The sequence below is a fragment of the Symphodus melops genome, assembly GCF_947650265.1.
Source record: "Symphodus melops genome assembly, chromosome: 17".
NCBI lineage: Eukaryota > Metazoa > Chordata > Actinopteri > Labriformes > Labridae > Symphodus > Symphodus melops.
In genome coordinates this window covers 17,521,380-17,544,341 of record NC_136707.1, presented here as the reverse complement: position 1 = coordinate 17,544,341, position 22,962 = coordinate 17,521,380, and the positions used below count along the sequence as shown (strand labels likewise).

At 40.1% G+C, this 22,962-nt stretch overlaps 5 protein-coding genes across 8 annotated transcripts; 3 read left to right on the top strand and 2 right to left on the bottom strand.

Annotated features, from left to right (window-relative positions):
- Positions 1-386: 386 nt before the first annotated feature.
- On the top strand, positions 387-1,355 carry LOC306837702 (G-protein coupled receptor 183-like; the record flags this gene model as incomplete). The annotated part of the gene is made up of 1 exon (XM_079365445.1): positions 387-1,355. One exon carries the CDS (start codon positions 387-389, stop codon positions 1,353-1,355), a length of 969 nt encoding a protein of 322 aa, XP_079221571.1.
- A 233-nt stretch (positions 1,356-1,588) lies between these two features.
- Positions 1,589-5,045, bottom strand: LOC306838478 (zinc-binding protein A33). Its single transcript, XM_079366681.1, has 6 exons — positions 4,461-5,045; positions 4,117-4,212; positions 3,788-4,018; positions 3,684-3,706; positions 3,484-3,602; positions 1,589-3,366 (listed from the first exon to the last, which is right to left on the bottom strand). The coding sequence occupies exons 1-6, from the start codon at positions 4,851-4,853 to the stop codon at positions 2,822-2,824; spliced, it is 1,407 nt and encodes a 468-aa protein (XP_079222807.1). The 5' UTR covers positions 4,854-5,045; the 3' UTR covers positions 1,589-2,821.
- A 2,278-nt stretch (positions 5,046-7,323) lies between these two features.
- On the top strand, positions 7,324-10,179 carry tubb4bl (tubulin, beta 4B class IVb-like). Of its 2 annotated transcripts, XM_079367174.1 has the most exons (4): positions 7,328-7,552; positions 8,430-8,538; positions 8,635-8,745; positions 8,833-10,179. In XM_079367174.1, the coding sequence occupies exons 1-4, from the start codon at positions 7,496-7,498 to the stop codon at positions 9,888-9,890; spliced, it is 1,335 nt and encodes a 444-aa protein (XP_079223300.1). In that variant the 5' UTR covers positions 7,328-7,495; the 3' UTR covers positions 9,891-10,179. The 2 variants fall into 2 exon arrangements, with proteins under 2 accessions (XP_079223299.1, XP_079223300.1); XM_079367173.1 differs by having other exon boundaries at positions 7,324-7,552; positions 8,430-8,745.
- Positions 10,180-12,370: 2,191 nt separating this feature from the next.
- crb3a (crumbs homolog 3a) lies at positions 12,371-16,829 on the bottom strand. 3 transcript variants are annotated; one of them, XM_079366634.1, is made up of 5 exons: positions 16,546-16,829; positions 16,247-16,376; positions 15,749-15,956; positions 13,483-13,529; positions 12,371-13,393 (listed from the first exon to the last, which is right to left on the bottom strand). In XM_079366634.1, exons 3-5 carry the CDS (start codon positions 15,921-15,923, stop codon positions 13,184-13,186), a joined length of 432 nt encoding a protein of 143 aa, XP_079222760.1. In that variant the 5' UTR covers positions 15,924-15,956; positions 16,247-16,376; positions 16,546-16,829; the 3' UTR covers positions 12,371-13,183. The 3 variants fall into 3 exon arrangements, with proteins under 3 accessions (XP_079222760.1, XP_079222761.1, XP_079222759.1); XM_079366635.1 differs by having other exon boundaries at positions 16,247-16,266; XM_079366633.1 differs by having other exon boundaries at positions 16,247-16,647; positions 16,714-16,829.
- Positions 16,830-17,876: 1,047 nt separating this feature from the next.
- Positions 17,877-22,687, top strand: asf1ba (anti-silencing function 1Ba histone chaperone). Its single transcript, XM_079366632.1, has 4 exons — positions 17,877-18,292; positions 18,999-19,114; positions 20,775-20,951; positions 21,873-22,687. Exons 1-4 carry the CDS (start codon positions 18,184-18,186, stop codon positions 22,062-22,064), a joined length of 594 nt encoding a protein of 197 aa, XP_079222758.1. The 5' UTR covers positions 17,877-18,183; the 3' UTR covers positions 22,065-22,687.
- Positions 22,688-22,962: the final 275 nt, after the last annotated feature.

The window sequence follows — 22,962 nt, the reverse complement described above, 5'->3', positions numbered from 1 at the left end:
TGCATACAGGGACTCACATTCCCGGTAGACGTGCGCACAGATGCAATAACAAGAAACAGCCTGAGGAAAAGCCCTGAAGGTGTTTGCTACATGTTTTTGCTCTGCAGGTTCTGTGTTCACTTTGCTCTGCAGCTGTAGTTTAGCCCAACTGAGAATAAACATCACAGGATCACAAGGATTCCCAATGAGCACTTGACATGGCCTATAGGTAGTGCTACTCGTTTGTGTATTTAAAAACAAGAACAATTCCTATTGAGACCTCAGAAAATGTATATTAATTGTCTTTTTTTTGGTGAGCAGCTGTTAAAGTAGATTATAAATCTAAACACTGATGATTCTTATACCTTCCCCTCAGAGTTTTTTTTTTTTTTTGCATTTGCAGAATCATGGAGAGAAATGCATCCATACCACTCAACTCTACCTCTATCCCAACTCAGTTCCCCATCAATGTAACTGCTGACATCAACGCCACAGTAAAGCCCTTCAGTGTGTTTGACGGCTGCGATCATCAAGTGGAGGCCATCCTCTTCGACCTAACTCTTCAATGTATCAACGTAGTTGTCGGAATCCCTGCAAACATACTTGTCATTGCAATCCTCATCCACAACCGCAAAGATCCCTCCACCTCAGACATGTACCTGGGCTGTCTGGCCTTCATGGATGCCTACTTCGGTCTTGTGCCCCCTATCAGCTTCCTTAACCTTTACCACTTGCAGAGCAAGGAGGTTTGGTCTGCGATTAAATTCTCCTACGGTGTGAAAGACACCAGTGGGCCGTTGTTTCTTTCCTGTATCTGCCTAGATCGATTTATAGCTGTGATCTTTCCAATCAAGTTTGGGCAGCTTAAACACATAAAGTACAGGATGAGCCTCTCCATTCTGGTCCTCTGCCTAACTTTTGCTTACTCAGCAGCCAAAACTGTTGGAGGCCTCCCCAACTTTGAGAAAGTGTTCACCGGTGAGATCCTGGCAGCGTTTAGCTGGATGGTTATGTGTAATATAAGCATCCTGTGGGCACTGAAGAAGTCTCGTGGTGCAGGAAAAGATGAGATGCACCCCATGAAGAAAAAGGCCTTCAAGATGGTGCTCTCCATCCTTTGTATCATCGTGTTTAACTACCTACCACCAGTAGGGCTGTTTCCCTTTGAAGACTACTACACCCCAGATGTGTTTCGCTGCTATGTACAGCCTGTGGGCTTCGCTTTCCTCAACATCAGTAGCACCATCCAGCCTCTTGTCTATCTGTCTCGTCTGGAAAAGGTGCCTTTTCTCCCAGACACCTGTGTGAAGAAGTGGTGCCCCTGCTTCTGTGCAGAGAAACACAAAACCCCACCAGCTCCAAACCAACAGCGTTAGCTTTAGGAAGATATAACACATATTTAACCTTGTAGCTTACATATTTTTATTGATAATGGTTAAGTTGCTGCAAGATAAAGAACTGTGATTGCAATTCAATGCTTTGTTTTTTCTCTGACTGATCTAATTTCTATTCTATCTATTTGTCAAATACTTGTTTTTGGTGAAAAGATTATTATGTTAAGTAACAGGAAGCAATCTTAAAACTGTGAATCAAGAATGAGTCAAAAGCGGAAAATCAACATTTTAATTTCAATTTGGCATAGACTGATCATGTTCTTCATTGATTTTAACCAGATGAGGTCGAAGTGTTAAAAGTAGTCCTCCCTGTAATAAAATACTTCATTATAATTGTTTGACTTTGGCGCCATCATGTGTACGAACAGCTATATTGACAGAAAGGTATTGGCCAAACCCTATTAACCACTCAAACGTAGCCTTGCTAATTAACCATACCTGCCACTAATGGAGGAATAAGACAATCAGAGCACTGTGGTCAAAGGAAGAACTCCACATGCTGGGAAATATATGGTTTGTTTTTTAGCAAATACTAAGATGTCAAGGAAAGCTACGGCAATTGTATGTATCCCCAAATCGTATTTGCCCATACTGGCTTTACAATCTGCACAGCCAATCACCACCCTCTATCTGTAGACCCCATGTAGAAAACTAATGCAGCTTACATGGTTAGAAACGAAAAGGTAAGTCGAAAAGAGGGACACCTCTGGCCTCTCTCTGAAAGCTTATGTTTCGACAGATTAAACAATAAAATATTATAATGTGCTGTATATTATTGAGTTTTATATATATTAGAAAGCAGCTCTTTATCCCTGTGAGCAGGTTTGTTATTTTCACTGTAAATGCTATGTTAGCCAACCAGCTCCTGGTAGTAACTTATTATACAGACATGAAGCAGTCGAAATCTTAGCATTTTAAACCAAAAACGCACAACTATATTTTGCAAAATGTCTGTCTGTTCCTTACAGTAAAGGTCATGAGAGGAAATACGTTCATTTGGATTTTAGCAACCTCTATGGACAAAGTGCTATCTGTTAGACTTTGCTGATTTGTCCTGTATTATGTTGGTAATTGTTATCAAAGAAAATGTAATTCATCTGTCTTTTACAGTCAAAAATATCTCTCAGATTCATTGCAATCACTTCACCTGAGAAATTAACATCACCTACCCCATGGTGCTGGTTTCAGACACTATAAATAACTTCATAGACATAATCTCTCTAGTCACTGATGGTCTAGTTTGCTTGGTGGGTCATTCAGAGGCATCAGTATTAATTTTAGTCTATTTGATAACCAATAATTTTAAAACTCCTGCTTCAAAGTTTTTGAAGCATCAAAATAGTTAAGACTTCTTTGCATCCTCATGTGGGAGGCTTTAACACTAATAAAGCCAACCAGTAAATAATTATTTATTGGATTGAAACAAAACTGAGACCCTCCTTTCTCAATTATTGAATCATTAATCGACTTGTGATGAGTACCTTTTCTGGCATTATTCTCAGTGGGTGGCTGCTCTGTGTGTAAAAATATGGAAGTAAAGGTTCTTTGAATGTTGTTGTAAATTCATAAATGAGCTTGTCATCAGCAGGGTCGGAAAAATATACTGTCCCTTTGTTGTAATCCAGCTGTACTTTGACTTGTTTGGGTGGTTTTGGAACTTTAAGTGGAGTTGGGGGCGAGGTCATTGCCCTAAGCTCTCCATCCCGGAAGCACAAGGTCCAGAAGCCGTTCTCGGGCCGAGCTGAGACCTCAGTGTTCCTGGGTACGGACAAAGAGGCCACGCCCAGGAGCCAGTCCTGATTACTTCCTGTTTCCACGACCCAGTGGTGGCTTCCTGAACCCAGCGCAGCCATGCCTACCACTTCAGCGCTGATGTGGAAGCGCTCTGGGTTATCAGGGCAACAGCTGGCCCGCTTTGAGTATTGAAGGGAAGTGAGGTCGTCAGACAGGATGAGGCAGGGGTGTGCTGTGTTTGGGTCCAAAGTCACTGGGACTGAAAGAGGAAATGAGCCATACAAAAGGACTAAATTATTCAACAGGGTTTGGGTCATAACATTCTGCACCTTTTGCCTTTAAGTCTAAAGGAAATTAACATTATGTATATACTCACTATAGTCTATTTGGTTCAGTAATGTGTTCCAGATTCTGTACTTGAGGTTGTCAACATGCTTGGTCACATCAATCAGTATCCCAGATATGCTGTCTGAACCAAGCGCGACACTTTTCCCTCTGTGATGACAACAGAAACCTCACACTGAGATAAAACATTAAATCAAAACGGAGTGTAACCACATCACTCCGCTGACTTACCTTTCATGAATGTCTTTGAAATTCTGGGAGAAGGAAACATTCAAAGTGGGTCATTTGAGGGGAATAATGATTTTAAACTTGACATTTAAAGAATTGTGACACACCTTCAAAAAGACCATATCCTCTTCTTTCAGCTGCTCCTGTATGGTTGAGATGATCTCTGTGAGGTTTGACACTTCTTCTGACAGTTCTTTCATCTTATCCTTCAATCCTGCCAGCCTCTCCTCCTCTTCTTTTTTCACAGCTGCTACCCTGGCAGACTCCTCCTGGTGGAGCGCTTGATGGAGCTGCTCGAACTGGCTCTTTATCAAACTCTGCGTTTTCAGAGCTTGGGTCTAAGAATTCACAATTCATGATTTAATTGCACTTTTACACTATATTTGAACCGATCTTTTTTATATCCTTAACTTTCTGTCATTGTATCACAGGTTACCTTAATGTACTTGAATGTGTCTGCAGAGGTCTTGTGGATTCTTTTGAGGCTGTCCAGCTTGTCTTGAAAGCTCTTGAGGGATACGGAAAGTTCATCCTGTAAATAAAGCAGACCTTAGAAATCAGATATCTAAAAGGTATGATGTTGCAGTATATAACTAGCACTTTGATTTGTTTTTAGCTCAGACAGCTAAAAGGTAACAATCAGGACAGACTTGTGGGACTACATTCTACCTTTAGGTGTTACCTTAAATACTTAAGGATGACAAAAACAGTAGAGTCAGTTTATTCGGGTTGATGTTGCAATGTAGGCAAGGAACACATTGATGTGTTTTTTTCCCCTACCTTGCAGTCCAGTGCTGCCTCCTCGATGGGCGAACAGTCATGGCTCTTGTGCAGTTTAGAAGAGTGACATACCACACAGATGGGCTGTTTGTCAACCATACAGAATAATTTTAACTTCTCCCCGTGTAGACCACAGTTTGTGTTGTCTTCCTCCACTACCGAGCTCTGCCTCCTGACCTCTAAAAGAGCTTCGCACACATTCTTCAGAGCCAAGTTAGTAGGAGCACTGGACTTAGAGGCTTTTTTTCTGCACACTGGACACTCACGTAAGCCGGTGTCCCAGCAGCGCCTCAGGCAGCTCCTACAGAAGCTGTGACTACATGCCAACAAAACAGGATCCGTGAAGATGTCACAGCAAATTGGACATGTAAGATCCTCCTCCGGGAATGACATTCTTTTCAAATACAATTACGTAAATCCACAGTTTAAAAGTGCATAAATCCTAGACTTCAAGTCCTTAATGAGTCCTCCGTCACAACATCATTTGACTTGCTGGGTGAAACTCATCTCCTGTAAGCGACAGGGCGCACCAACTGCTTTCTATTGTCCTTGATGTGAAGTAGCCAACGCTCTTCTTGGTTTTCCTGCATGACTTTAGAGGGAGTAACTTAAATCATTCAGCGGGGTGAAACAACACTGTATGTAGCAGCGCTGGGAAACAGGAAATAGAGCCCTATTGGCCAGTCGTTGGAAAGCTTTAAAAAAACAAACTGATTGGTAACTTGCTGCATGTTTGGAATGTCATCTTTCTGGATATACATGAGTAATTAAGTGCTGACACTTGTGTTAATAATTCAAGGATGCACACAATCACACTTTGTTGTTAATTCAGTGTAAGTCAAAGAAACTCCCTATGACCTTATACTCCAGTGAAAAATGTGAATTTAGTTTTGTGGTTGAATCACTCATGTTCCCCTGTTTGGTGTCTATTATTGACCGAAACTATAACCAGCTCAGAGTAAGACATACGTTTACTTAAGCACTATTATTATAAACTAACCAGCAACTGACTTTTTAAAGTTCAGAAAAAAACATGTGAATGTACTGCCTTTAAGACTATGTGAAAATGTTTGTCTTTTGTTACGCATCTTCCTCCTGTACATGTTATTGCAGAACAGGACTGTGTATTGACAACTCACACAACATACATGCTGACAACCACTTCCTCAGGTATATATTTTCTCTTTGCTAACCAAAGACTGGAATGTAAAATATGTGTTAGCCAAAAATAGATTCAGCACAGTGAACATTTCATCTGCAGCCTGAGTTTAAAGATTTCGTTTTTGTTTTTTAAACATGAAGGTGGGAGGCAGGTGAATATTCCAAGTTTTAAAAAGAATACAATCTGGAATGTGTCCCAGATTCTGAAACCCAACAATGTAAAGGGAGTGTTTAACATTAAGCTAAGAGGTAGAGAATATTCAGCATACCGGTAGCTTTTCAGTCTGTTAAACTCATTTTAATTTAGGAAACCAACAAGGGAAATTAAAGGAAAGTTTTGCTTTTTCTTGAATGTGTCTTAAGACATAAACTGAGTGCTCAGTATGAAGAATGGTTTTGCTGATATTTTTTCCTCAGCAGGTCATACAGGGCAGGGAGTGTGCCCTCTTCATCTGCACACCTTTTGGAAGGCGAAAACATTTTCAAGACCCCCACATACACATCTACAAGTATGGATAAACAGTCATTGCAAACACGAAAAGTGGAAACTCTAGTGTGACGACAAACAAGCCATGCACGTTTAAAGAACAAGCATCTTAAAGTGATGCTGTAACATGAAATTTCTGAATGTGTGACTTCTGGTGTAGATTTATGTCCAGTCTCATGTTTACCTCAAAGTCTGCTTATAAAAATTGCCATGCTTTTCTATCAGTGAAAAATGGTGTTCATTGTTTTTGTTAAGCCTGGTTAGACCACCCTGTCATAACTCCTGGCCGCCCCTAGGGGTCCCATGTTCCCCTTTCAGTTACTTAAAACGTACCATCATTAAAAATATATTTGTTTAATTTGCCGCCGAATTGGAATAATTAGAGAAACACTATTTAGGCCTACAATGAAAAAAGGACACAGTCACATATAATAGAGGACAGTCAACCTCTAAACTTCCAAAACAGTTGAAATGAATGAAAATAATGTTAGTATAATATTAATTCCTTTTGTTTTCACTGGATAGCCTGTTTTATTGAACCTGACTGGGGTAAAAAAATAATAATAATAAAATAAAAAACAACCCTAAAAGCACAAGGAATTCTATTAGAAATAATTGACTTGATGGTGATTAGCTAATTGTCAAAAAATATGACCAATGATACTTTTCCCAACTCTCTGCTGCTTTTCATGGTTTTATTTGTCTAATATATCAGTGTTCTCATGTCATTTCTACTAGGCCTAGTTTAAAACATATATATCAGCCTTTTAGCCTCAGTGTGTTTTTCAAATGCTTGTCCAACAAGAAGAACTGCAGACATTCTTCATACTGTATAATGGGCCTTTGGTAATAAGAAGTAGCCTATCAAATATTATCCAAGCTCCTGTTGTTGGATTTTAGCTTTTATGTTACATGTGTGCCTGGCCTTTAAAGATATGACTGTTTGATGATGTTGTGTATTTGACCTGAGAAAAATGAACTCGGTGTGCCCTGCAGTGTGCAACACTAAAAACTGCAAAGTGACGACCTTGACACCAAGATGTGTAGCCAGGCCTCAAACACTCGCTACTTTGTGTGTGGATGTGGGTGTTTGGAGGGGTTGTGTGTGTACACTCTGTCCGTGAGAATAATGAGAATATTATCGACAAGTGATGTAGCTCCTCCTCGCACCCTATCCGCCATCTCCACGGATCACGGACCCTCCCTCTCTCCTCCGCTCTTTGGTTACCATGGAAATGACGTCAAGTTGCGCCACCGATTTCAGCCCTCCACAGTAGGCGGTGAAATAAATCCCAGTCACTCGACGCAGGAAACCAACCATCCTGTGAGCCGTTGCTGCTGTGATTTTCGTCTCCTGCTCCTCCATCCTCGTCTACATTCGCTCAAAATGCGCGAGATTGTGCATTTGCAAGCCGGTCAGTGCGGAAACCAGATCGGAGCCAAGGTAATTTTAAGTTTTATCTCTGCTCGGTTTTGATTTGTGCAGGAGGCTCATGCAAGGGTGCTTCATGGCTGAGGGGAGCCGTCTAATCCACCTTCAAATCATTCTCTAGAATAAACCCACCCAGAGCGATGTAGCCTACAGTCTTGTTTGAAGCGTCGCCGTAAAATGAATTAAAATCATGTAAAACGTTCAATGTTGAAACACATACGATTCTCTCATTGACATTCTTAGAAGGGCGTTATTTGGGCACAGTATCCATGCAGCCCTTGATTAATTAATACGACCGTAAAGCATAATAAGCTTATGATTTGATAAGCTTTTGAGTTTTCTGAATTTGCAAAAAGTGCTGCAAACGATTATGGGTTGCAATAATGTAACCATTGTAGACTGTATATCAGCTTCCCCTCCCCCTCCACATTTTGACCCATTTTTACATATAATTCTTTATAAGCCAGAAGCTTTCGAAAATGTCGATTTCCCAAACAGTCTTTATGTTTTTTTTTATTTTAACATCGCCAAATTACATTTTATCCTCAGTCCTTTTGTCCTTTTAAAGTAAAGGGTGTGCTGGTTAGATTTACAGATAATTACTTATCAGATTATAGCCATCTGCTGGATTCCTCCTGAGACTGTCCGCATTTTAGACTACTAGATTGCACGTTTAACTGGCATTTCAGAATTAAACATTCTCAAAGCTCATTATTATTTAACTATTTGCCTACTTTAAAGAGCCTTGATTTACTTAAGGCTCTTGGTACCACAACTTTATTTATATTAAATCAACTTTAACATATATATATTTAGTACCTTTGACCTCAGGCTAAATTAACATCTGCCTCTCTCTCCTCTCCTTCCACGCCTTTTTTTTTCTTCTTAGTTCTGGGAGGTGATCAGTGATGAGCACGGCATTGATCCCACTGGTAGCTACCATGGAGACAGCGATCTGCAGTTAGACAGGATCAGCGTCTATTACAATGAGGCCTCCGGTAAATTCTCCTGCTATAAAAACGTTCTCCATAAGCCTATGTGTCTGGTAAATTGGACAAAAAAATCCAATCTTGCTCTATTTGAACTGCTTTCAGGGGGAAAGTATGTGCCCCGAGCCATCTTGGTGGATCTGGAGCCTGGGACGATGGACTCAGTCAGATCTGGCCCCTTTGGGCAGATCTTCAGGCCTGACAACTTTGTCTTTGGTAAGATATGTCAATTTAGTAACAAGGATGAACTCATAATATTTTATCAGAAGGGATTTCAGTGAATTGTTGTACTCCTGATTTCAGGTCAGAGCGGAGCAGGAAACAACTGGGCCAAGGGCCACTACACTGAGGGAGCTGAGCTTGTGGACTCCGTCATGGATGTAGTGAGGAAAGAAGCGGAGAGCTGCGATTGCCTCCAAGGCTTCCAGCTCACCCACTCCCTGGGTGGTGGCACTGGATCTGGCATGGGCACCCTGCTCATCAGCAAGATCCGCGAGGAGTACCCCGACCGCATCATGAACACCTTCAGCGTGGTGCCCTCTCCCAAGGTGTCAGACACGGTGGTGGAGCCCTACAATGCTACTCTCTCTGTCCACCAGCTGGTAGAAAACACCGATGAGACCTACTGCATTGACAATGAAGCTCTCTATGACATCTGCTTCCGCACACTTAAACTCACCACCCCAACCTATGGAGATCTCAACCACTTGGTGTCCGCTACCATGAGCGGGGTGACCACTTGCCTGCGTTTCCCCGGCCAGCTCAATGCTGACCTCCGTAAACTAGCTGTCAACATGGTGCCATTCCCCCGTCTGCACTTCTTCATGCCAGGTTTCGCCCCCCTCACCAGCAGGGGGAGCCAGCAGTATCGCGCACTCTCTGTCCCTGAGCTCACCCAGCAGATGTTCGACGCCAAGAACATGATGGCCGCCTGCGACCCACGTCACGGACGCTACCTCACCGTGGCTGCAGTGTTCCGCGGCCGCATGTCCATGAAGGAGGTGGATGAGCAGATGTTGAACGTGCAGAACAAGAACAGCAGCTACTTCGTGGAATGGATCCCAAACAACGTGAAGACCGCCGTCTGTGACATTCCACCCCGTGGCCTCAAAATGGCTGCCACTTTTATCGGCAACAGCACAGCCATCCAGGAGCTGTTCAAGCGCATCTCTGAGCAGTTCACCGCCATGTTCCGCCGTAAGGCTTTCCTCCACTGGTACACCGGCGAGGGTATGGATGAGATGGAGTTCACAGAGGCCGAAAGCAACATGAACGACCTGGTGTCTGAGTACCAGCAGTACCAGGACGCCACCGCTGAGGAAGGTGAGTTTGAAGAGGAAGGAGAGGAGGAGGTCGCCTAAAACCAGTTTCATATCAACACTCCCCCAAGTCCATCCTTTTTATCGCTCTCCATCACGAATCGAATGGTTCCCTTGCACTCTGGAAAACTGTTATCACCTAGATCACTGTTACTCTAGTGTTAGACTTTGGTGTTGATACTAGTGAAGGTTGGCTTTTCGTATGTTGTGAATGCATTGAATTATTTCACCCTTTACATCTGTCCATTGATTGCCTTGCAAAATTCAAAAGCAAGTGATTTTAACTGTGAAGCCTTGAAATTAAAGGATGATTAAAACCTTATCAAAAGACCAGTTTGACTGCGTTTGAGTTATTTATTGTCTGCTCTGTCCTACACAGTGCTGTCAGTGAAAGTATTTCTCAACATGAAAGCGTTCTCTGAGGGGCTCACAATAAGATTCATGGGGCTTGTTTTTTAAACGATTTGTGTAATACTCATCAGTAGTAGCTTTAAAACCTCTTACTTTTGCATTGATGCAAAATGTTGTACTGAGGGATAAAACAAGCCCAACAAAGTTAACAATCTTGTCGGTTTATGACCTTAAAGTCCACTTGACTCCAACATTTGGATTCAACATGGAGGCAGGATTCATCCTAAAAGCATATTCTCTGAAGTTCGAATACAAACTCCACCAGTGGAAAGTCTCACAGTCAGATGACCGAATGTAATGTGAGTGGAACAATGAACAGTAGAAACAATTAATCTTTGTGAAACTAATCCAGCTCCCGTGATTTAGAAGGAAGACATTTTTTCAGCAGTTTTCATACATAATTCCTGTGAAAATTTCAGTCTGGGATGTTTCCTACAAGGCCTGCCTGTTCTGTGCTCAGCTGAACTGTAGATAAGCTTCCCTTATCAGAGGGATGTCTCGCTGAATAAAACGTATTTACCTCCATAAGTCATGGCAAGTAACGGGAAGCCTAGTATTAACAGAACGTGGGACAAACTAAACACTATTTTGTAAATCCTGCATTAATCCGTTTTCTTACTTGGAATGGTGTTTTTTTTTTTTTTTGCACTTCACTCAACTGATTAGCAGATCGCCACTTTTATACTGTATGTTGGGACACTCCTCTCTCTGGCAACAACCATTGTAAAAGGCAACACTTATCTAGACAACACTATGAATACAAGTGAGCTAAGAGCAGAATCTCTTCAGTTTATCTTTCTGTTATCATGAGGAAAGGGAGCTCATTCCTTGGGCCATAGCTCATTCATCACAAGACAGCCAAAAGTCGTTTCCTGGTATTACTCGTGTTCAGAGTTACATGTCAGTGTGCATGGACTGTGTATTGATCTCAAGTGAGTGCAGCTGAAATCCCAGATCGAGAAGCTCCCATAAGATATGTTCATCCAAAAAAAGTGACTGACTTTAATAGTTCTTTCCATTCTTAAAACGAAGGTGGGCTCAGATTATCAGACTGTAAACCAAGTTAACAGTTAACCAAGATGGCGGCGCGGGCACACGCAGCGGCTCCTCTCTCTCCCTGCAAATCACCCTCTGCCCTCAGTTCTCTACCCTCCTTCACCCCTCTGCCCCCTCTGCCCTCCATCCCCCCCCTTTCATCCTGCCACAGTCTGCCCCTACAGGTCCTGGCATCACCCCCCTCCACCTCCACCCCCCGCGTGCTCCACTAATTCACGCACCCTAAAACTCTGCACAGCCGTTATTGTATTGTTTATTGTATTGTTTATGCTATTTGCACTATTTGCACACTACCTCACTTTTTAACTTTGTAACTTAATCTGCACTCTGTTTATATTGTTAATACTGTAATTTATCTACATTCTACCTCATAGTAATTTATCCATATACTACCTCATAGTGGAACACTCACAAGTGCCCTTGTCTGTCTATTGTCTGTTGTTCGTTATCTGTTGTCCAAATGTCTTTAGTTAAGTTATTTGTTGTATAGTATTGCTAGTTTTTTTAGTGCTCTTTTTATACACTGCAGGTTTGCACTGGGGGTTAGGGGGGGATTGCAATTTCATCTGTGCTGTATGTTTAACATGGAGCATATTTGACAATAAAGAACCTTGAACCTTGAACCTTGAAACACAAAATTTCCCCTTGCAGGATCCATAAAGTCAATCTTAATCTTACATATCTTTTCTTTCTACTATCGTGATGCTTTTGATGTCTTGTGCAAAGCACTTTGAATTGCCTTGTTGTTGAAATTTGCTATATAAATATACTTGCCTTGCCTTACATGTTCACTTTGAATCATGTCGGCCATCTTTTCTCTAAAGTTCTACAAAATGTCAGACGGAATTTCTTTCCTTGCTATAGAAACTCACAATGGCTGCTGAGTTATCAGGTGTGGCCTGGTTGCAGCAGCTATGCATTTACACTCGGATTTACAGGGATCCTAATCCATCTTACTCTTTGTCATGCTTTGAATGACTGTACATATTCTGGCGTTGTGGTTTAATCTTGTTTGACTAGGATTGCACATAACACTACAAACAATGACAACAGGATGATTTAGTCAGGGATACATTTACATCGTCAATGCTTTGCAAAGTTTAACCATTCAAGTAGTTTACAAACTCTTTGCATTTATTTAACAAAGGCATAAATAAACATTGTCAAATACAATATCCGTTTGATTATGATGCATGTTGCTTGTTTGAATTGGGTTTGTTACATAGGAAATCGTGAGTGTAAACTATTTATCAAATACAACTTTCTTTTACAAAATGATTTTGCTCTTTGATGAGACTCTCATTGTCAGACTTCAAACACTTTCAATGTAGAATCAGAAGCACTTGAGGACTCAGGTTAGTTAAATAAACGACAGCTTGAGGTAAAAGATCAGCATAAATGATGGAGGTGACAGTGTTTCATAAAAGACTCAATCAAATCAGGTCAAAGTACATGCTTGAATATATATTAAGACATCATTATCAAGTGAAATATTCTGGAAACTCAGATCATTGACGGTGACAAAAATACTAAATCTTGCGTTTCATTTGTAAAGCAGAAATGTTCAAAACCTTCTTTGAAATGTCATTTTGTCTTGAAATCCGCGAGGTCTATTGTGCAGGTGTGTTTCTTCATAGTGTCACACAGGAACAATCTGTTACTTGATGACTTGAAAGTGGTCAAATGAATGCATCATGGTCGTGTGAACACTTGGCAACCTGTCCTTTCTTAAATCCCGGGGGGGGAATTTGTCTTTCCTTTAAACGCTCACAGAAAGAGCATCGTCACACTCACGCTTGACACTGTGAGACAAACTCTTCACAGCAAGTGTCCTTACAGAAGTTTGTGCAAACATAACGCACAGAGTCTCATATGAGTCGTTCCTCTTTTGGTAACTTTAATGCATCTGGTGCCGCGGCGCTGCATGAACCAGATTGTTCCTCAGCGCTGGGTCTGTATGTCCCTTCAGTCTGTCTCTTCTTTTTCACCACGCAGAAGAGCCAGGCCAGAACCGCCAGCACTATGGCCAGAACTCCCAGGGTGACCGTGGGGGCCACAATAGCAGCAATGTTAGGTCCCTGCACAAAAAAAAACCACAAGACAGTGATCCTTGTGTTGGTAGAGGATATTGTGTGGTTAAATGGTATTTATGAAATGTTTCACTCACTGCAGTATTATTAGAACGGGTTTCACTCGCAAGATCGGTGTAATTTCCTGTGAAAATAAAAGCATGTCAGGAACACTGAGGAAACAGCAAACCTTTCAGGTGAATAGTTGCTGAGTTCCTGTTTATATGTACTACACACAGTTGGCTACTGGACACTAACTTGAACTAATTGGCTGTCCATTAAAGCCAGAGTATACAGTGCGTTTTGGAAGAATTATTGCTAAATTTGTTGAAATCACCCACGCATACTCATTTGAGTCTTAAACATACTAAAGCTGCTCATTAAAGACCGGCAGAAAGAATTAGCTAAACTCAGTTAGCAATTAACCATCCTGTGCTCACAAGCCTCCATCAGTCAGTAATAAAGCTCATGTGTGTTTGTGTGTTTTTAAATGGGTTTTTTTTTATGTCCACATGTTTTTAAGGGAGCAATTCAATTCAATGAGCTTTATTAGCATGGAAAACATACATTAGCATTGCTAAAGCTTAATAACAAATACAACACAAAATTACGTACAATATAAGAATAAACAAAAATTTAACATTTAACAAACAAAGCGGTTCAGGTGTACCTTGTTTTTTGTTTTTTTTCCCAAACACAAGACAGAAAAATTAAATAAACAATTATATTTCAAACTTGCTCTTACTGGTAAAGAAGCTGCTTATCCAAACGTTAACTATTCAGTGAACTAAAGACATTGCATTACTTGACCTGGCTGTGTCACCTCACTAAAAAATGTGAACACTTGTTATATGTAATAACACATGAGCCTGTTATGTTACCTCTCTACCTGCCTTTAAACATGTGCAGCACATAAACCCACCTTTAAATATGTTGTTACACCCTTTGGTTAACAGAAAGTTCACACAAGTAAGATACAATGTGTGAATAGAGATTTTTGGGGGGGGTTAGGGTAAGATAGCGTTAGAGTAAAATAATCAAGCTTGTTTAACCACGACATTTGCAACAGTGACTGAGGGTAGCTGATAGCTAGCTTGTGTGTCATCTGACTGCATGAAAATGGCGTGAGAGCGTATTGAAAGCACACCTGCTGAAGGAGAAAGCAGTGCTTGCTTGCACAAAAATCCTTTGTCTTAGTTATTGTGATAAATTCAGATCTTTGTGATGTGTGTATTTTGAAAGCTCATATTGTGATAAAGATAAAACTGTGATGTTATTGTGCAGTCCTAATGCACAGACACTGAACAAACAATGCACACAGATTAATGCAGATACAGGTCTTTAAATCTTAATGTGTAATAGTGCAAAACGCTTGAACACTTTGTTAATTCAGATGTGACTGCCAGTCTCTGCTTGTGACAAATGTCCAAAAGATGGTTTTGTTGTCATGATCTATATTCAACTTGCTCAAAAGATGTGTTTAGCTCAGTGAATAAATGGAGGTAGCTTGAAATCTACTATGGCCATTCAAACATTAAATACCTGCAGCAGTAACGTTTTTTTTTTTTACTATAGCTGATGTAACAGCAGAAACTGCTTTCACCCAAGCGCACACTTTCAAAGCATAAAAAACTCAAAAATGCAGAGTACCAGATATCCAGCCAGTCTTGTGCTGCTTCAACACATTTTATCCATGACCGACCATGTGATTACTCGGGGACATCACGAAACTACAAAGTAACTACTTGACCAGGAGAGGGAAAGAGGAGGAGGAGCTCAGGAATGTAGAGCGTACTTCACTAGTACAGTCATCTGAATCAAATAACGAGCTTAAAAAATGAAAGCCCATAAATATGAGGGGTAAAAACAGATTAGTTGTGAAATTGTTTGGATAAAAGGCGTTAAATTTGATTTTAAAAAAATCTCTTAAAAATAAGATTTCGTTACAGGAATTGTATCTCTCTGATACTGTCTTCTGACTGAGTCAATCATTCACAAGGGTAAACAGTAACCGTTGCAAGGACATAAGTTCAACTTGATAACAGGAAGCATGGGTTACTGACGGGGCGGCCATGCTCAAATGAGCATATATACATGTATATATGGCATTATAGTTGACAGAATTTGAATCCCTGTTTCTCATATAACAGAATGTGTTTCTGCGCTCACTGTCTAGATTTTATTTTCTAGGCTGACAAGCTGGTGCATGTTTCAGAATAGCTTTGGCATGTTCCCTATGTTGTTGTTGTTTGTTTTTTTTACGCTATCATTGCAGGATTCTATGCTGCATTTGTGTGTGTAGGTGCGGTTAGATGTTTTGCTTGTGAGGGAGTGTGGAAGATAAAGGGATGGTTACTGACTCACCCCATACAGGATTATTGCTCAGCACCAGCAGTAAAACACTCCCAACCACAACTCCTCCAGGTAGGGCCATCACGTCCAGACTGGCCGCCATCTCGTCCTGGGACCAGCGAGGCCAAGTGATGGCAGACTGGTACTTGTGGGCTTCAGCTCGGCTCCATTTCATTAGGTGCAACATTCACTGTATGGATTTATATCCCTCCTAAATCAGCTGAAGAGAAATTGTCACAAATATTTAGACAATTGTTTTAAGATTTGACAGACTTAAGGACTTATTTAATCTGAGGCTGAGCCAGGAATCCCTGCCACCTTGCAAAACACTGAGTCACAATCAGCCTGATGTTGAATCACCATTTAACCAGCTCAAACCACAGAAAAATAATAACCTTTAAATAAAATAGCAGTATGCATTAAAAAAAACAAAGGCTTCCAAGTTCAGTCCTCAGTGTTCTAGTAAAAAAAAAGCTTGTCAAAAAGAAAGAAGAAATTATGTTATGTTACCTTTAATACCCTTGATGAGGCTGTTTTCAGGTGATCGAAGCAAAAGGGGGAAACATCAGGTTGATCCCTTGCACATGCAACACAGTGCTTCCGCAACGAGTGGTTTAGTCCAGGTGAAAGACAGGTAACACTAAAAAGACAACAGCGATTTACGTGCTACCTAGAAGTACAAGACTGCCATCTTTGTCGACACCAACAGTTGGAGTTTTTAGGCTGCATGTAAAACAGTTTTTTTTCTCTCGCTCTCTCTCGTCTGCTCTTCAAATGGCCCTCGGTCACGTGGTTCAGTTTCGTATTACCTGCGCGCAGTTATCCACCTGCTGCAGAGCGAACAGACACTCCTTTGTCGAAGAGAGACGCGGTTTACTGAAGCACAGCAGAGCAGATTTCTCCTGATTCCCCTGAAAAAAAGACTTCTTAAAAAGACTGTATCATACCTAAACATTCACTATTCTAATCTGAGTCACTTCTTGCCTGTTTACACCCCTCAGTTGTTTTAAACTGAACTTTTTTTTTAACTGCTTCGGGTACCAGGTTGCTCTCACTTGCTGTAGTTTAATGTCTGACTGCACTCTCTGCCAAGCACTTACCTAGCAACCTGTCTGTGTAGGCCGCATGAAATAGCGCCTCCCTCAGGGTTCAGGTTGCCCAACATGAGAAAGGATATCAACATTCCTGAGATATTTGAAGGATGAATTCGGCGGCCAACTGGTCCAATGGACTCTAATCCTCACATAATCTCTCCCTCTCAGACTCAGAGGGGCAAAGAAAATGTGGCTGCTTTGTACCTAATCTGTGGTGCTCAGATAGTTTTCATTTGGACTGTGTGTGAGAGCAGAGATTATTTTTTTTAAGCAGAGGTACTATGGAAAATTGCTTCTAAAATACAGCAGTGAATTTCTTGAGCATGAGAAGAGACAGGCGCTCATGTCAACCGCTAAATATTTACTTGCTTACTGTTTCAGTAATGAAATAATCAGGAATCATTCATGAAGGTTAATGTATTACATTTTTGTTTTGATTTGCATAACATACGTTTTAATCGAAATCCTGTAATACAACTGAAGATGGAAAGTTATTACATACAATTTGGAAGACAGGTTTAATTCAATCCCTTCAATTGACATATTTTATAATCATCATTCTAATCAATTATTAACATTGTTGTTCCCTGGTCTCTGAAATGTTTAAAAAAACTTCTATAAATCATTTGACCGTTGGCCTATAATTTGCATTAGGGTGTCATCACATTTACAATGACAGTCATACAGGGTGTTAATGTGGAATTGTTGTGATGGCATTTGGCCGAATGTTTATCCTAAAATGTGCCTATTTTTTCGTCTCCTAATGGGAAAAAAAAGTCAAATGCAGGCTATGTAATTGTTTCACCAGGTTTATGTTAAGCAGTTGGCTTTGGAACAGCATCAACGTACCTGTAACATGTTATTTCAGCGGGGAAGGGCTCACCTCACGTTGTTAAATAGTCTCCAACTTAATTCAAAAATGCAGTCAGGCCTTTTAAAATTATTTTTCTTGCAGTTTTTTTTTATTGCGCATACTTTTCAAATGTATCCACTAGGGGGCATTAACAGCACTTTGCTTTTACCTTGATGAAGGTTCATGATAACAGTCAAGCACCACTCGCTTGCCATACGCGTGGTGGAGTCTGGGTAGCACAGTGAAAGCGGCGGGAGAGCAGTGCATACATCCTATAATTTAATAAATGCCATCAATGCGGATTTTTTAAGCGAGTAATTTGCATGCAGTCTCAACATTAAGGCGCACTTTCGAATCGGATTAGGTCACCCAGTAGATGAAAGTGTTGACCCTGTTACAGTCTGTGTCACTGTTTGTGTTGCTTTGGAGGATTCCCCGGGAAATTAGTTTGAACGTTTTGTTTTCGGCTAACCCCTTTCTTTCTAGCACTTGAGCAAACAATGGCGAAGGTTCAGGTGTTAAATGTGGCTGTCCTAGATAACCCCAGTCCCTTTGGAAACCCTTTTCAGTTTGAAATAACGTTTGAGTGCATGGAGGACCTGCCAGAAGGTGAGTACAATCTCAAATAAAGCCGCGATTGTTGTGTATCTCTGACCAAAGCATTAGCATCGTGCCTGCTCGCGTACCCAAAGTGTGCTAACCGCTAACGGCTTGCTAGCATCACATTAGCTCACTTTAGTTAAAAAAACAATAGTCGTCAAATGTTTAAATGTTATGGAAAATGAAAATTTACTAAACGTGTCTCTCGATAACACATCTTGAAAGTAGTCATTTAAAGTAATGCTCGTGCAACTGTATACTGTCACAGACGATTTTAATCTTAATAACATGACGTGTTGTCAAGGCAACAGTCTGTGGATTATGCTGATGTTTTCGCGCTCCTTATGTTTACCTAAATGAAAAGTTGCATCAAAGAAGTCTAAATGTATCCAAGACGGATGATAGTTGTTGATATAGTTTGGAAGGAAACCGCACAAATAAAGAAATATGTTAATGCTAGCCTCATTGTTCTGCTCAGAAATGTAACTGAATTTAGACAGAGCTGCATCATATCAAGAATTTCCGGAAGGTACATGTAGTATCATCAAAGTATAAATGCACGAGTAAAAAAGAAAACGTTAACATGTTGTAAACAAACGATTTGTATATCTGTTCATCGATCAAAATGATCAAATGAAATTCACAGCACAACATGAACAGCTTTTCATTTGACCTTCAAGAATAATTAGATTTTTCTTTGTGGTTTTATTTCTAGACCTTGAATGGAAGATCATCTATGTCGGCTCAGCAGAGAGTGAAGAGTATGACCAGGTCCTCGACTCAGTCTTGGTTGGTCCAGTACCTGCTGGGAGACACATGTTTGTGTTTCAGGTGAGTACAAAGTAACCAGAACAATTCTTAAAGTCACTCAAAAAACAGCTTTTGTTTATTGATCACTTTTGAAGGTGCTCTTCTTATTTGGATAATTGTTTGCTTTCTATCCATGGAGCTGTTTGGAAATTTGAAATGACAGAAACGTGTACATCTTTCAAACAATCTTTTGAGCTTATTTAAAATGTATCATTATCTGTGTGACTGCTTATATGTGGCTAGAAGTTGTAGAAACATTTTTTAACCAGTGTGAAGATTGAATCAACCTTTAGCAGATATGTTATCCTTCTATAAGATAATGTTCTACCTTGTCAATGTCCCAGTTGATGTTTTCATGAAATATCAACAGAGATGCACACATTGATCAACCACCGTGGTGCTGGATCAAAAACACAAAAAGAGGACAAGATATAAACCAGATCTGCACCCAACATAGCTGACGTTCATCATTTTCTAATCTGCTACAAATATATGAAACATTATTTAAGTAGCAGACTATTACAAGGCTAATTCAGAATGGACATTTTTCTGAAGAACACAAATGTCCATAACACACGCAGTTAAAGGGCCTGTACACAGAAAATATATATGCATTCAGATATATAACTACCAGTGCAAAAACATGTACCACAATAGATAGGAATAGTGTTAAATATAGCTTTGTTCACCACACATGCAAACACACAGAGGTTAAGTGATGAAGTTAAGTTATGAATTCGACAGATGGAATGTGACAATTATTAATTGACTAGGTTTGCTTTTGGCATTAGAGAAGGCTGAGTTGTTATGATCAGGAGATCAGCTTCAGTCTGTTGAGACTTTACTGGATCCTGAACGGCCTGTTCTGACATAATGAATTGGTGGATGTAAACACGTTTTAAGAGTTGAAATGCCTCACAGATTTAAAAAAAAAAAAAGGAGTAAAAAATTTCATGATGACGTCACGGCTGTTATGCTTCATCGATCAGCGGATTTGCCAAGATAAGTTGTTTATTAACCTAATATTTGCAAGAACACTGTAAAACATGACTAGAGGCTGTAAGGAGGATTAGGGAGAGAGTTCCCGGCGTGATGACGTGTAACGTCTGCAACAACCACTGTAGTTTCAGTTAGCTACTCGTTAGCAACCGCCGTTTAAAGTTCGCGTAAAAACTTTAAAATTCACAAGTGGGGTCTTAGTTAACGTAGTTTATCTTGTCTAACAAAACATCAACATCTCTTCATCTTATGTTAACCACAGACCTTATTTCAGGCGTCTAAACACAAACCCATTCAAAATCCCCATTGACTTTTAGAGTTAGGAACCCATGGCGCTAAAATGCTAACTCACTTCCTGGTTTTAGGACTCAAAACTACACCAGTCTATCGGAGCGCTCATATCGGAGATTTTAGATGTAGTCCGATAGAATCCGTCATTTGTTTTCTGGCTGATATCAGACCGATTTTCTGGACACCCCTAGTTTTCATTTATGTACGTAATTTAATTGATGTTCTTTATATCAAAGCCACTGATCCAGTGATGATATGGTCACTTGTTGAATCGGTCATGTCATATATCACATACCTGGTGCCAGGAATCCTTTTTGAGAAGTAAAGAGTTAAACCTCCTGATGTGAATGTTTTAGATATATACTTCATGTGTGCTGTTTCTTTTTCACAGGCCGACGCCCCGAACACTGGACTGATACCTGAAAGTGATGCTGTTGGTGTAACCGTGGTGCTGATTACCTGCACATACCGTGGTCAGGAGTTCATTCGTATTGGCTACTATGTAAACAATGAATACACCGACCCAGAGCTTCGTGAAAATCCACCCATCAAGCCAGACTACACACAGGTCAGACTAAAGACAGAAAGACTTTATTGAGCACAAACTGGAGAGTTATATACATATTCAAAGTGGATTTCTTCATATTCTTTGTTGCTTACATGACTGCTTTACCCGGGTTTGAAATGGTATTCTCAGAAACAACATTACATGAACTAGAACATCAATGTTTTTTTTTGTTTTTTGTTTGTTTTTAATTTAAGGGAATTTTGCTCTGATATTTTAACCAAGCACACCCTGGTAGCTCCGCAGGTCATGTGTGTTTCCTCTGACCATGGCAGCGTCCTTTCTGCAGTGGCTGTGTGTTTAAGTCTTGGCCCTTTTCTGCACAGGGAACTCTGTCTTCCCTGCATTTCTTAAATCTCTACAGATTTCACTACCCAATAAAGGCCAAAATGAAAAGAAACAAAAATCCTGTCATTTTAAATGAATGGAAGAAAAACACCTTTTCACAATGATATCCTTTGAGGAACACATTTATTTAATAAATAGTGCAAAAAGCCATCAAGCTGTCTTTTCCACAGATACTGTTTGAGAATTGCAGCTTTGTTTGTGGAGACTGCACTTTGGAACAGTAACTGCTAAAATAATCCTTAAACATTCCTTCGGTTATATAACTAGTCAAAATGTTCTAGTATGGATTCAACTTAGGAACTTCAGTTAGAAGCCCAAACGTGTTGCATAAAGATAAAGCACATTTAAAGCAGGCTAGCTTTAGGATAAAACTCACAGATGCAGAAATTATTCAAATGTATTTAACATTATTCATTATTGGTTGAATACGATTGTATACCTTTGTACCATTCTTATCTACAGGGTTCAAGTTTACGTACCCTCAGTCTGGATACCTGATAAAGTCAATGATAATAAAGGGCAGTGCACACAAAGTTTTGACCTTTTTTTTTTTTTTTTCTCAACTTTCTTTTTCAGCTCCAGCGAAATATTCTGGCATCAAACCCCCGTGTTACGAGATTCCATATAAACTGGGAAGGCTGCGCAGAGAGAATGGAAGACTGTGAAAATGTGGATCCCAGTTCAAACTCCATGCTCCCTCCATCCTGTCTCCCAGGCAAGGCCCCACCCCTGGGGCTACTACCAGATAACTCTATGGACTGCTTATAGAGAAGAACCCCACCCTGAAGGTGATAACTCAAAGCACCAGACATTACTTTTGATGAATGCCTGTGGACATTCTAGTGTGGAAGTACAGACAGACATCTTCGCCTTACAGCTTGCCTTTGATATTGGAAGCTTCTCAAAAACAAAACTCGGGCTTCAGATGACAGTTTTCTCCAAGGAAGATTATGAACATCTCACTGGTATTATCAACACTTGCAGATGTGGAGTTCCTTGCCATAATGTTACATGCCACATTGAGGTAGTTGAACTATTTTAAAAAGGAAACCTGTGAGAAAATGGGACAGCTTCATAGAAACATAACAAATTGCTGATTTGTGATTCACCTCTCTTTCATCTATTGGAGCAGAAAACACCTATTTAAGAAGATTTCAGCCATGACGTAATAGGCAAACCAACGTCAATTTGTTGCTGTACAGGAATTTAATAATCCACCATTATGTGTTCTAATTCTTGTTGCACTTAAACCTTCTCCACAAAGATTTTAGAGCTTTGTTGGGCTTTGTATAGGCTATGTTATTTCACCTGTCATTTTTTCTTTCACCTGTTTTGTTTTTTGTTGTTTTTCATTTTTGTGTTCTAATAAAAAACATTGTTATGTATCAGTGTATGGATCTGTCTATATCTATATATGGGTTAGAACTATGTTACTCTTCATTACTTGGCTAAGTTTCTTTACTTTTCTCATCTTAGACTATAGACTGCAAAATTTAAATTATTACATAAATTATTTTCAATGTGCCTTAATGTGAATGTCAATACCAGAAAATGTTTCATTTTAAGATTTAACACAACGGAGATTAATATCTGTAACGCAGCTATACGTATGAGTATCCTAATATGTTTTCACAATTGACTAAAAATAGCCTGTGTTAACGTCACG

Bases quoted from the DNA above. Each gene is read 5' to 3' on its own strand.
- crb3a (XM_079366634.1), bottom strand. From the start codon at position 15,923: ATGTTGCACCTAATGAAATGGAGCCGAGCTGAAGCCCACAAGTACCAG. The intron at 13,530-15,748 runs GTGAGTCAGTAA...TTATTTTCACAG, and splicing joins GAGCAATAATCCTGTATGGG to GAAATTACACCGATCTTGCG. The intron at 13,394-13,482 runs GTGAGTGAAACA...TTTTTTGTGCAG, and splicing joins CCCGTTCTAATAATACTGCA to GGACCTAACATTGCTGCTAT.
- tubb4bl (XM_079367173.1), top strand. From the start codon at position 7,496: ATGCGCGAGATTGTGCATTTGCAAGCCGGTCAGTGCGGAAACCAGATC. The intron at 7,553-8,429 runs GTAATTTTAAGT...TTTTCTTCTTAG, and splicing joins GAAACCAGATCGGAGCCAAG to TTCTGGGAGGTGATCAGTGA. The intron at 8,746-8,832 runs GTAAGATATGTC...TCCTGATTTCAG, and splicing joins GCCTGACAACTTTGTCTTTG to GTCAGAGCGGAGCAGGAAAC.
- LOC306838478 (XM_079366681.1), bottom strand. From the start codon at position 4,853: ATGTCATTCCCGGAGGAGGATCTTACATGTCCAATTTGCTGTGACATC. The intron at 3,603-3,683 runs GTAAGTCAGCGG...TTGTCATCACAG, and splicing joins TTCAAAGACATTCATGAAAG to AGGGAAAAGTGTCGCGCTTG. The intron at 3,367-3,483 runs GTGAGTATATAC...TTCCTCTTTCAG, and splicing joins ACTGAACCAAATAGACTATA to TCCCAGTGACTTTGGACCCA.
- asf1ba (XM_079366632.1), top strand. From the start codon at position 18,184: ATGGCGAAGGTTCAGGTGTTAAATGTGGCTGTCCTAGATAACCCCAGT. The intron at 18,293-18,998 runs GTGAGTACAATC...TTTTATTTCTAG, and splicing joins CATGGAGGACCTGCCAGAAG to ACCTTGAATGGAAGATCATC. The intron at 19,115-20,774 runs GTGAGTACAAAG...TCTTTTTCACAG, and splicing joins GACACATGTTTGTGTTTCAG to GCCGACGCCCCGAACACTGG.